At 38.5% G+C, this 13,485-nt stretch overlaps 1 protein-coding gene across 1 annotated transcript in view; it reads right to left on the bottom strand.

Moving 5' to 3' along the window:
• dnah7 (dynein, axonemal, heavy chain 7) overlaps nucleotides 1–13,485 on the bottom strand; it is a 111,663-nt gene that overhangs the window by 13,797 nt on the left and 84,381 nt on the right. The window contains exons 49-58 of the mRNA XM_052142623.1: nucleotides 10,506–10,696; nucleotides 9,095–9,228; nucleotides 8,546–8,881; nucleotides 7,233–7,359; nucleotides 6,423–6,617; nucleotides 6,214–6,306; nucleotides 5,506–5,682; nucleotides 4,106–4,267; nucleotides 3,156–3,356; nucleotides 1,927–2,088 (exon numbers count right to left, since the gene is read on the bottom strand). Of these exons, the coding sequence (XP_051998583.1) occupies nucleotides 1,927–2,088; nucleotides 3,156–3,356; nucleotides 4,106–4,267; nucleotides 5,506–5,682; nucleotides 6,214–6,306; nucleotides 6,423–6,617; nucleotides 7,233–7,359; nucleotides 8,546–8,881; nucleotides 9,095–9,228; nucleotides 10,506–10,696 (1,778 nt within the window). The remainder of the gene's footprint in view (nucleotides 1–1,926; nucleotides 2,089–3,155; nucleotides 3,357–4,105; nucleotides 4,268–5,505; nucleotides 5,683–6,213; nucleotides 6,307–6,422; nucleotides 6,618–7,232; nucleotides 7,360–8,545; nucleotides 8,882–9,094; nucleotides 9,229–10,505; nucleotides 10,697–13,485) is intronic.

Genomic DNA, 13,485 nt, shown 5'->3' with positions numbered 1-13,485 from the left:
ATATATTGTAAAATACAATTTGTGATCAAAGCTGAATTTTCAGCATCATTAATGCAGTCTTCAGTGTCACATGGTCCTTCAGAAATCATTATAAGATGGTGATTTTCTAATATGGGCATATTTAAAGTGCATTTTACAAATTTAAACTGACACAATTTTGCAAGCACAAGCTTTGTTGATGATAATGAGGCAGCATAAACACTAGTTAAAATATAATCTAAACATTCATATTATTTTTATATCATATTACATATCATATTTATGTCATACAGCATACAATTTAAATACCTGCTTTAGCTGAAACAGCATTTACAGGTAACTAAAACTTGCCTATTAGGACATATTTCAAATGTCAATACTCTGAATCCTGGCTGGCAAGTCTGGAAACAGTCCCACTCGTAAAATATGTACATGTTTATATAAAATAGTATGTCTGTTAATGAAAACTAAATGACTTACTCGTCCGAAATTGTATCCTCGGCTGGATCAAGTCTCTCTTCAAAATACAAACGTTCATCGGAGTCCTGCACTTCTTCTGAGAAAAATGTTAACTCTTCGTCACTATCCAGGAGTTTTCTCACTTGCTGTCTTCCAAATGTGCATAAAAGTGAATTAACTTGTTTTTAAGGCACAGTCGGGGGCGCCTCAGAACATTAGCGTATGAATTGCGCCCTCTGCACATAGCTGTGATCACATTAGGGATAATTAGCGGAGCCAGGAGAAACTGTACATTGCTTGGTTTCATACAGATTACATTGCAGGAGAATATTTGTTTTAAATTTGAATTGTTTTATTTAAAAGTAGACATTTGAAGCTTTCTTTAGACATATGTTTCATGTTTGTATGATAAGTATTTGCAGAGTTTCAGTTCATATTTGTGACATGTTTGAGATATAAGCTTGTTTACCCAGAGACTGCTTACAGCTCACCCTTTATATTTTCTTTATTTTACAAAAGCACAAGGTTTTGTTGTTATTGTGAGAGTACACAAATAAAAGTAGACCCTTTATAGTCTCTAATGATGTCTTACACTTATCTGTATGCCCCAAAATGACGGATAATTTTATGTTGTTTCCGCTGTAATAAGTACGTGCCGGCGCATCTGTCGACCCCAGAGGGCTAAAGGAAGCAGATAACAAGTCCACTTCTATGACAAATATTATTTATTACAAATTGACAGATATTAAAATTCTGGCTGATAATGGTATGTTGGTAATATTTTTATATTATGGCTGTACTACTTAAAATTATGCCAACAACTAATATGGTTCCGATATATAGGTGTATATATACGATATACCTACTATTTATCACTGATATTTAGCAAAAAAATTATAATAAGACACTCAAAGCTAGATTTAGTTAAATAAAAAAATAAAAATTATTTGGTACTACAATAGTGCTACATGTAAGAAACTACTTTGACCATGACTCCAACAGACATCTCAGACGAGGGGTCTTTTTCAGCCCATTTTGAAATTACTTTAAAAAGGGTGGAAAGAAACAACAACCCTTTTATGGGTTTTAAAAGCATGGCTGCTAAACAAAGACCCTGGTGGGTTCAATATAACAATCTTTAGGGGAGATATGAAAAGATGGACAGAGGGGTGGCAGGATTGTGACATTTCCTGTTGAAATTTTCCTTGCTAATGCAGTGGGTGGCACTCCATATCACTAGAGAAATGTCAGAGCATTCAGAGAGGCTCTTGATCAGTTTATGCAGACTGCTTGTTTTGAAAGGCGTAAGGGAAGTATGAGGAATGCTTCTCTGAAGTTGGGAAAATGTCAAGAGCACTCTTGGGGGGGTTTAAGGGGCAGACTGGAAAGCATGAAAGAAAGAGGGAAACGTGAAAAAAGTGTGTGAAAGTATTAGTTTTTGAGAAATTAGTTTGTGTGTGAATGAGACAGGAACACGTGTGAACTCACCTCATACTGGTCCAAGAACATGTGTAGCTGCTGGACAGAGATGCGCAGGTCTGTCTCATTGAACTCATATGGGATGTTCCACCCAAGAGGGCCAAATTTCCTCCTCTCCTGGGCCAACGCATGGAAGAAGCACAGGCTAAACAACAGCTTCTTAAAGACAGCCTGAAACACACACAGATTACGGTTTTACATATAGATTTGTTAAAAAGACCTCTGGTGAAAAACTTATATTTTGAATTATATTTATTTATTTATTTATTTCTCACCAAATTATATTATCAGCATAACAATTTGAGTGAAAAGTTTTATTGAAAAGTTAACACATTTTGGGAATATCTCAGTATTAGGTATTTCGCCCTTTTGATTTAAAGGGACATTTCACCCAAAAAGAAAAAATATTTTACTCGCCCTCATGCCATCCTAGATGTGTATGACTTTCTTTCTTCTGCAGAACACAAAGATTATATATACAAAGAACATTTCAGCTCTGTAGGTCCATAAACTGCAAGTGAATGGTTATCAGCATTTTAAAGCTCATGAACGTGCATTGGAGAGAGACCAGAAGTAAACAATTATAGAGAAAACAACTTAAATATTGATCTGTTTCTCTCCCAAAGCAATCGTATCGCTTTGGAAGACATTCATTTAACCACTGGAGTCTTCTGGTTTACTTTTACTATCACTGTCTGTGCTTTTTGGAGCTTTAAAATGCTGATCTCCATTCCCATGCATTGTATGGACCTACAGAGCTGAGATATCCTATTAAAAATCTTTGTTCGTGTTCACACTCATCTTGGCTGACATGAGGGTGAGTAAATGATGAGAGAAATTATATTTTTGGGTGAAATGTGCCTTTAATGACAGCATGCACTTAACTTGGCATGGACTCCCAACGTTTCTGCAAAACTTCACAGCATGATTTCAGAATGTAACATCACAATTTTTCTTTTTTTTTATTAGTGACCAAAAATAGTGCACAATTTATTTCTTCTTTCTTTTTAACATCATAACATTCCTTTGTTTCACATTGTCCTAGCACCTGTTTATTTTCAGGTGTGAATTAGATTTTCAATCCCAGATTTTTAATCTGGACTCTTGAACAACACTGCATATCAAATAATTAATAGGCAGTTTTGATTATCAAGGAGTAGACATCAAAATATGACCATTAAGAATATTAAATGATGTGCAAAGTTGTGAGAGCCCCTTAAAATGATTCCCTTGCCTACCGGCTTTGAGCTGCTTTCAAAGAACTCAGGGTCGGATATGGGGTCCATGTTGAAGGAGCGGATGATGTTGGAGCGCAGCCCCTTGGGGGCTTCATTGGTCATTTTGACTCCGTTTTGCAGTACAGCCACAGGAAAGTTGGGCGAGGGGTAACTAGTCAGCCACAAACGGAAGTCTGGGTGAGTGGTATCTGGGTTCAGCTCCTGGGGAAAGTCAAAGTGCTGCTTCAGAGTATGTTCAATGGTACACTAAAAGCAAACCAAATACTAATAAAATAGTTCCATTTGCAAGTCCTGCATATAAGATATGATGGGCACAAAAGTTGTAAACACTGACTTCAAGCACAGAACATTCAAGACATTTAAAAGATGTTTCCATGATTATAAGAATTCAAAATCCTTCACCAATAATTCATCCTACTGCCAAGGAGCTATACTGTGTATATTAGTACACCTAGAACAAATGCGTTTATGTTTGTATACTGCCCTACAAAGTAAAAATGCAGTAAGTTTACCAACAATGAAACTGAGAAAAATAGCTTCAAATTTATTTTGATTGTCTAGCCAAATGTGACACAAAATAGTCTCACTCCATTTCTCTGAATCGGAGTATAATAGCCAAATATGATTTCAGTTATAACTCAATGTACTCAGTGAACTCAGTATAATTACATTCTTTTGTCTTTGCAGGGCAGAATACATTGTGTATATTGTACACATGCATACATTGTACACTATCAGTACAATATAAACACTCAAAATGTTAACAATAGCAAAAATAGCACAGAATAATGCATTCTTAATGACAATAGTGTAGTGTAGCTAATTTTTAGGGTACATCAAAAATGACATTCCAAATGCATTAACAAATTAGCAAGAGGGGTGAAAATAATGCTATGAACGGGCACCATCATGCTCCATCACGTTTTGATGATCAAGTCTTTGTAAATTACCTCACAGACACGCTCAAGGGTGGACATCCAAGAGGTGGCCAGGTGGCAATTTTGTAGAACCACCCAGGTTCCCTCCTTCACACCAATCTCAATCATGTTCATGGCAATAGGGCCCTGACCCTGGCCCAGAGACAGAGAGCTAAGCCTGTTTCCTGTGAAGCCCTGAGCAATAACCCAGACAGAGTGTGTAAATAATAACAGAGCATGTTATTAAGATAAACATGAAATGAATGAGTGGCCACTCATCACACCTAAACCAAAACAGCTTGCTTTAAGTTTCATTATTATGTCCAAAAACCTTTGCAAAAGATGCAAAAAAATTAAAGGGGCACTTACCGGTAGTAAATGTGTTACTCTTGTATATATATGTAAACATACATATATTATCATGATGACATATTTGATATAAAGGCTCCAGTCATATCAATAACCTTATAAAAGCTGTTTTATTCTACATGGAGAGGGTCCCCTCATGGGGGCTACCATGTTAGGACCACATGACTAGCCGACTACTACTCGCTCAACCTCAGTAACAGCCTAGTTATAGAATAATTTCACTTGTGGATTAAATTAATCATGGCTGACTGTGAATAGTGATTTTCTACAAGGGGATCTTTACCTGAAAACTATTAGGTTTGAATGATGCTGCATTCATGCCCCTAGATGCCAGTGTAAGTCTAAGACAACATGAGCAAAAATGTCCTAAATGCATCTTTAAGGCCCCAATATACTTCCAGAAAAGTTCTTCTTCGTTCTTCCTTTAGAGGTAAAAGAATTTCTAAACATCTGAGCAATGGTATACTTTTTGCGAACATTCAGACACCCTCCTCTCCGCTGTGGGAGGTGATTAGAAGTACATTTAAATATGAAGACAGTCAGTAAAACCTTAACTAATGTGACTTTAAAATGTGTTATCAATGACTTTATGCCTTATTCTATGAGTAGAATTCACACGAGGTCCGTAAAAGAAGTTGTACGATACACTTCATACAAATGTGATATTTGTCTAAAAAAAAAAATAATATTATTATACTAGCTGTGCACTAGGTCACACCTACCAATGACGTGGACCAATGGAAGTGAGAAGGTGTTTAGCAGCTGGTAAGACATTTTCCTAAAAGTTTGCCCAGGCGAACTGTTACAAACCACCGATACAAAAGCAAAAGCACCTTCTTTTTTGGCCAGATTTTGTTCTAAATTACGTCACACCCGTTCGTTTTTCTATTTCGAGTTAAGTATATCGGGGCCTTTAATCTAACTATAAAAATACTTTCTGTTTAAACTCATGAAGCTTTAGAAAGAGCTATTATTTTGGAAATCAAGATGAATTAAATCCATAACCTAATATCCTGAGTGAATATCTGAATCAGTGGAGATTTAAAGTGCTTAATTGTTTGTACCTGCTCCTCGCCAAACTTGAGCAGCGCTGCCATGGGGTCTGATCCTGGGGACAAGATAAAAATGAGCGCAGCGCAGCAGTGACTGTCCGCAAATGCTGCGGCCAGATTAAAGGGTGGCACCTCAATAAACTGCTGCCCCATGTTGTTTGACACAAACTCTTGTACCATGGGAACAACCTGAAACAAATACATTTCTGGAAAATAAGTAAAAATGTGTGAATTTCTACTATATATTAGGGGTGTAAATATTTGCTCAGATTTTTTACCGTTTTATTGCGATACATCATGAAACCTGAAATTCGTGATTCGATTATTTTGGAACTATTCAAATGTATTTTCACAAAATGCTGAAGACACAAGGGCAACTGGAGGGACAATTTATAATGTAATTGAAAAATTGCCACTAAATAAATAAATAAAATCTATGTCGTTTTACATTCAAAGGGACAAAAAAAAAAAGTCAAATTTGAAGAATACAAGACTGTCTTCATCTGTTGCAAGAGTGGTGCGAAGTATCAATGCAGTTTTAGACCCCTACTATACAGCATTATAGTCTTTTTGATCTATAAATGGTTATAACATGTATGCTACAACATCAAGCCACTGTTCCAGATAGTTTAACTATCTATTCAAAATGAAGATGCATTAAAGCTAAAAAAAAAAAAAAAAGAGTTTGAAAAAAAGAATCATGTTAAACATGAGCATTACCTTATCTGGCCGTAAGCATCTTATAACCAGCATCCTTTGGAACTGTCCTAGTTTCTCCTGCCACTCTGAAGGGAAAGGAGTATGATGAGGGTCCTGCAGAACACACACAAACCATAAAATGAAAGATCTGCTGTTATTTTCAAACTCTTTCTGTTCATGTCACACCACTGAGCAAGAAAGAAATAGTGTGTGTTTAATCTCGATGGCACCTTGCTATCATAGACCTCTTTCCAGCCCTCCCGGAGACGGGCCAGGTCTTTCCGCAGGCCTTTAAAGCACTCTATCTCGTCCAATCGACAGATCTCGTCCCAGGATTTTTTTGGCAACCAGGCACAAGGATTTGAATGAGGGTTATCCAGACCTACTCCACCTGTGAGGAGAAAACGCCATTGCTTCTCATCCACCTGGAAAAGAATGGAAGAGAAATTAAAGTTTTCTTTCTGAATTAAGTTACTTTTTTAAGAGAAAGTCATCCATGCATAACCTCATTCTTCTAAATAAGTTATAACTACCTTGAAAATTCTCCTTCACTTTATAAAAACAATGAGACAGGACTTGTTTTTCAACAGCTTTGCAGAGCAGAGCTGAGCAACAGTAAATGAGTCCTAAAGTCACTTTTAGATAAAGCTGCAGTTACTATGAAAATAAATATACTGGTACATTGCCCCCACACCAGGAGCTGACAGAATTACTGACATCACACTAAACTGATGATAGACACTTGAGACAAAAGTAAGAGCACAGGCATAGTGAGCCACTATAAAGATAATAGATCATATCTCAATGAAACTTTCAAGTGTTTTTATGTGAAGGAATTTTGCAGGATTGTTTGAAACAGTGAAGACATCTACATTGTCAGACTGAAAAATGTGATGAGCATACAAATAGGTAATTAACCTTAAGATGCCTTGTGCGTTCTCACTATTCTGTTATTTATCAGCTGAAGTAGTCTTTTCTGTCTTGAGCATATTGTCCCAATGAATCAAAGCTGTGTGCTGAGAGTGGAGTAAGTAACTCACAAGTTTGTTGTGTTTGAGCAGGTTGACATTGAGGCAGAAGGAGAAGAGTAGTTTGTCCTTCTCAAAGAGAGAGCGACAAATGTTGATGTAAAGGGAGTATGTGAAATGGTCCTTCAAAATATGCAGTCTGAATACAAAGAGAAAGACATGTGGTACAAATCATGTAAGCATCTTCAGAAAAACAGGGATTCCATTTCAGACATTGGTTTGAGATTTCTGATATAGACAGAGCCTTTAGTAAACAACCCCACCCTTGTTTTGAGGACCATAATGCAACTGCAAATCTAGTTCCAATTATTTTTCATCATCAATAGAATATACTGATATATCCTTATAGCTTTTGCATTAGTGATAAACTCATTTATGTCCAGTGTTTAGACATATTATGCCTACATATTTTTGTACATTTCAGTGAGTATTAAATAAGGACTTGTTGCTGCTGAAGGCAGCTCTCTTTTATCTACTAGTGATCTTGATTTGGTGCCTCTGCCCTCTAGAGAAATGGCATTTACTGGATGCATTCTTTTAACTAGAGAATGTAGCCATGAGCTGAAGTGTCATTGCATTCCTTCAACTCTTAGCATCACACTGACACACTCACATTAGAGAGCCATAAGAAATACAGTAGTTATAAACAGTTGTTCAAGAAACACTGTCTTCACATTCTTTTGTTTACGAAGCTTCCATGATAAATGTCTATAATCCCACAGCACCCATGTCTCTCACCATGCTTGTCTCTCAAATCTTTGCTGCCTGTTTTACCAGTTGCATGGAAACTGTAGTGGCTAAGCATCAATATGTGCTAAATATTGAAATTGTCTTACAGGTGTCACTGTGAACTTTCAAAATATTGTATTAGCTGTGATCTAACATGTTAGATTTCCATAATAGGTGTAATCTATATAAAACTAGTAAAGGAAAGTTTGAATTTTGAATGCTGGCTGGACTAAGCTTTGTCTGAAAGAAATGGAGATGCCAAATGTCTTAAAGTATGAAGATTATTTAGACCTTAGGTAGTTTGAATAGCTGGGCAGTATGAAGAGAGATTTAAAGGTTTAAAGCTGTGTGCTTTGCTAGGGTGTTCTAGATAGTTGTTAGGGTTATGATAAGTGTCTGCAAAAGTGTTCTAGCTTTTTATTTTTATTATGCTTGTAGACAGACAGACAGAGACAGAAAGATGACAGACAGATGATAGATAGATAGATAGATAGATAGATAGATAGATAGATAGATAGATAGATAGATAGATAGATAGATAGATAGATAGATAACATAACATAACATAACATAATAACTGCAGTGACAGAAATTACCTTTGATCAAGAAAGTCACTCTTTTGGGAATTGTCGATGGACATAATGAAGAGATTGATGAACCAGGTTAAAGAGTACTGGTACATAGGCTCTATGTTGGCCAGGTCAGCGATGGAGAAAAACAAAATGGCAGAATGGATGGCGATGGGGGTGTATCCCAACCGTGTCTGATCAATCTTCTGCTCAGTAACCTCAGCAATGGCCTGTTTTTCTGAGATCTCATTGGCTAGAACCTTAGACGATGAGAGGATCTCAACAGCAGTTTCATCTTCTAAAATGTTTCCCTCTGAGGCAGAGAGCACTTCTAGGATTTTATCCTCTATTTCTTTTAGCTGTCTACAAGGAAATGAGAGGCAGTTTATGGTTAAACTAACACAAATACTAAAATACCGGTTCAGTTTGTGTTTAACATTCTAAATAAACCTCTGAACTGCACTGTTGCTCTTTTCTCTCACTTTTACAGCAGATAATTATTAACCTAAAGATTTAACTTTTTATTTTAAGTAGACTACTTTAAATGGTCCGGTTAATTGCATCTCTGGACTGTACCTCTTGTTCTCAGCCCCTTGTAAGATCAGGGCTTGCTTCTCCTCCTCAAGGTCAGGTCTCTCTCTGGCCACCACAATGCCCAGCAGCTGATCTTGCATCCCCTCTGGGGTTATCATAAAGTTCAGAAGAGTGACCTGAGCAGCACATGAGAAAAACACTGATATTGCTGGGACAATGGGGCAGCTAGAAGCATGTCATAAGAATCTTCGTTTCATGTTGGCAGACTGCTTAATATTGGCAAGAGAGTCTGAAGAGCCTTCTCCAAGCATAAAAGAACTCATTTTAATTTCCTAGAAAATAATGTTCCTCGGTTGGTTGCGAAATCTGTCTCTACCTCTCTTTTCTGAGATGTATAATATTGCCCCTAATATTTCTTTGATTTACAGCTGTGATACATATGGGCCGGTGGTGGGACACATTTTGCGATGAAGGATGGAAATGCTAAGCTTCCCTAGCAGTATCATCTGTTTTGGCCTGTTGTGAAGACGACATTCTCATCCTAAATGGGAAATTATGTTTCAGGCTCATTAGGGAGTCTAGGTAGCAAAGGAGGCTGTCAGAATCCAAAGCCAGTCTGCAGAATTTTTAGTGCATTTTATGTCATTTGTAGAAAGTGGACATTTTACTTTAGTGATATTTAATGTTAATGATGGTCATGTAGCCTGGATGTAACCCTTAAATTAGAAAACGTCCACATGTAGAAGTTGAGGCACATTCAAAGGGAACATTGGTATAGATCATGTTTCAGCAATATCACTAGATGTTTTTTGAGGAGTCATTGTCAAAAAAAACATATTGCTGATCAGTTTCTGGTTGCAGTGTAACAGCACAATAAAAGCAAATCTGGATGTAATATCCAAGAATGTATATAATATGTGTATGCATATTCAGGATTGATGGACCAAATGTAATCATTTAAGAATAAATCACTGAAAAGACTAATCTGAATATTGCTTTATGATGGTTAATGGCCTGACATCTAAAATGATTGCTAGACTAATGAACATCTTATTTCAATACATCTAAAAAGAAAGACTAACAAAAAATGATGTTATAATCATAATGGATAGGACAACTTGCTTTAATCATATGCTTCAAAGACTGATCACTCCATAAATCTGTCCCCATCCACACGCCAAAACTATATCAATATAGCTCAGTGTTTCAAATAAACAGAAACAATAGACAATATGATGTATATTAAAATCAATGCACATATAGCAATCTGATTTCTTTCACCAAGCCTGTTGTACATGCTGGTGCTATGGGGTATTTGATTAGCCATGTGTTTGATTCAGCTCACGTGATTCATAATGACATTTTATTGCGAAACACAGCATGTGTTTTGGGTTATTTTTGAGCTTGTGAATGTGTGTATTTGCGTGTGAGTTTACATGTAAAGCAGACTCACCTTGACTGAGACTTCAGGCAGATAATGTGGATTTCGTAGCTTGGTTGTGATGTAAAACCGGAAATCTGGAGCATAGTCAATAGTGGCGTCGCCCAGCCGAATACATATACTGCCGCCCTGTTTAAAAGTCTGCTTCAGCAGCAGGGGTTCAAGTATTGGATCCAGCTCTTCACCAACATTCTCCAACAACACTAAAATACATTGCAAATTAATAGTTGTTTTGACCTATTTTGCTATTTAATATATTTCATTGATCTATGTTGTGAATGAGTTTGCTGCCTGTTTTATGTTTGAATGTATAGTATGCACCGACAACTTGCAAGTAAAAAAAAAATTTTTTAGGACCCTAAATGCCTACTTCCTCTTATTCCAACAGAAGATCAATGAAAAAATAGTCAAAGTCAAGTAGCAGAAATGGAAACTATCTAAAGAAAGTATTTAAAAATAAGGAAATTATAAAGTACACGTGAAATTAAGTGTGGCCAACCTTGGGTCAAAATATTATCTTTGTGTAGACACATGGGAGGGGTAATAATTGTGCTATGAGTTTCAGTTATTGTTAACAAATGGTATTGAAAAAAAAAAAAAAAAAGAATTGGCTTTAAACATCTGAACAGATTAAAATACTAGGCATCATATACTTACCGAATATACAAATAGCTACAGACAAAATCTGGGCATCACACACCAACAACTGAGGATAACACAATACCCAAATGTCGATCTGATTTCAAACTCACACAGAAACACACGTCCTCCCATTCTAGGAGATGCATGACAGATGTAAAAAAACAGATATGGGAACTAACTGCTGTTGTTGTTGCTGCTACTCTGTGTTCAGTCACGAAAGACACAGGACAGATGTATTTTTGGAGGGAAGACGAGGCCAGTATGGTCTCTAGAGACTACAACACCAAGTGGAAGTGAGTGCTGTTAAAAGTTCAACACCACTTGAGTGCTTTTTCGGCATCTCCATTTCTTGAGCTTCGTGGCCCTGTGGGGTCCATTTCCATTGGCTGCTCATCAGAAGACTTCACAATTGGGGCCTGGGTAGCTCACCAAGTAGACACTGACTACCACCCCTGGGGTTCTCGAGTTCAAATCCCGAGGCATGCTGAGTGACTCCAGCCAGGATCCCTAAACAACCAAATTGGCCTGGTTGTTAAGGAGGGTAGACTCACATGGAGTAACGTCCTCATGGCTGCTATAATGTGGTTCGCTCTCGGTGGGGCACATTGTGAGTTGTGTGTGGATGGCGTGAAGCCTTCACATGCGATATGTCTTCACGGTAACGTGCTCAACAAGCCACGTGATAAGATGTGCGGATCGATGGTCTCAGACACGGAGGCAACAGAGATTCGTCTTCCGCCAACCGGATTGAGGTGAGTCACTACGCTACCACGAGGACTTAGAGTGCATTGGGAATTGGGCATTCCAAATTGGGGAGAAAAAGGGGAGAAATAAAATAAATAAGACTTCAGAATTGAGTTGTGGAGAATCATACACTACAAAATTTCTTCTGTAGTCTTGGATTGTGGCTCAAAAATACCAAACATGTTATGAGGGTAAAAAATCATAGTCAGGACCCATCATACACTATGCAATTTTCTTCTACTCTGACTTCCCAAAATCTGCAGTCTGTAGCCAACAAGCACCAATTTGACCAGACTGAAAAACTGGGCTAAAATTGACTTTAAAGTCGTGTAGTTTAATCCAGCCTTAAAGGAGAGCAAACGCTCAAAACAAAACAAAACAACAGAAGAGAGCTGTAACAATAAAACAAACCAGAAAAAAAAGCTCAGCAAGAAACACTAAGAAGCAGGAGGAAGGCAGAGACCCACAAAACAATAGGTTACTATCGTAACTGCGGTTCTCTGAAACATCGAGTGGAGAGATCCACCTAAGGGAAGGGCATCCGCACCTGACCTATGCAGAAGCATCCAATTGCACCAAGTCTGGCCTGACAGACAGAAGCGCGTGTCCAATGCTCGGTAAGGGACCCGCCCCTTACCAAGTGCATAAAACACTAGTACGCGCTATCTTACCTCAGTGAGCATATTCGCTTCTCGTGCAGCAAGCGGGGAAGCTAGTGGATCTCTCCACTCGATGTTTCAGAGAACCGGGTTACGATAGTAACCTATTGTTCTCTTTCATCATCTCGTGTTCGAGATCCACCTATGGGAGATATGGACAGCTCCCCGATTGCCCAATACACTACAATGAGGCCCTGAAAGCCAGAGGATGGTCACCTCGAAAGGCGGTGCATGACACGCCACACGGAAACCACCCCACAAAGTGAGGAAGCCACTTTAGCAACAAAGAATAGCATATGGTAACATGCATTCGTGAATAAACCTGACCGCACTATCATGGTGAATATATGGTGCCAGGTGCAGAGTAGAAACATGCTTAGTGACTTTAAAGTGCTGGACTAGGCAGCCCAGACTTAAAGAGGGGTGGAGGGCCTAAGAGCACAAAGCTACAAAGAGCCGACACCCAGGACAGAATGAGCTACCGGGGTTCTGGTAACATCTAGCCGGTAGTATCTGGCAAACGTATGGGGAGAGGCCCAGCTTGCAGCGGCACATATGTCCTGCAAAGAGACTCCCTTAAATAGAGCCCAAGAGGCAGCCATACCTCTAGTGGAGTGAGCTCTGATGCCCTCTGGGGGCTGCACTCCCTTTGATTCATATGCCAAAGATATAGCTTCCACAAGCCAATGAGAAAGGCGTTGCTTGGAAATGGGGTTCCCTGAGTGCGGGGGGCCCCAAGAGATGAAAAGCTGGTCGCCTTTTCTAAACGAGCTGGTCGTGTCTAAGTACACCCGCAGGGCACGTACAGGACACAAAGTGTTCAACCTCTGATCCTCTGTGGAGGAGAAAGGAGCTGGGTGGAACGCGGAAAGCTCAATCACCTCACACGTGAATGCCTGGAAGCATTTTGGCATAAAGGACGGGTTGGGCCTGAGAAAAACCTTATC

This window comes from Xyrauchen texanus, chromosome 14 (genome assembly GCF_025860055.1).
Source record: "Xyrauchen texanus isolate HMW12.3.18 chromosome 14, RBS_HiC_50CHRs, whole genome shotgun sequence".
NCBI classification, from domain to species: Eukaryota; Metazoa; Chordata; class Actinopteri; order Cypriniformes; family Catostomidae; genus Xyrauchen; species Xyrauchen texanus.
The sequence above is the reverse complement of the archived record's forward strand: the minus strand, read 5'-3'. Positions and strand labels throughout refer to the sequence as shown.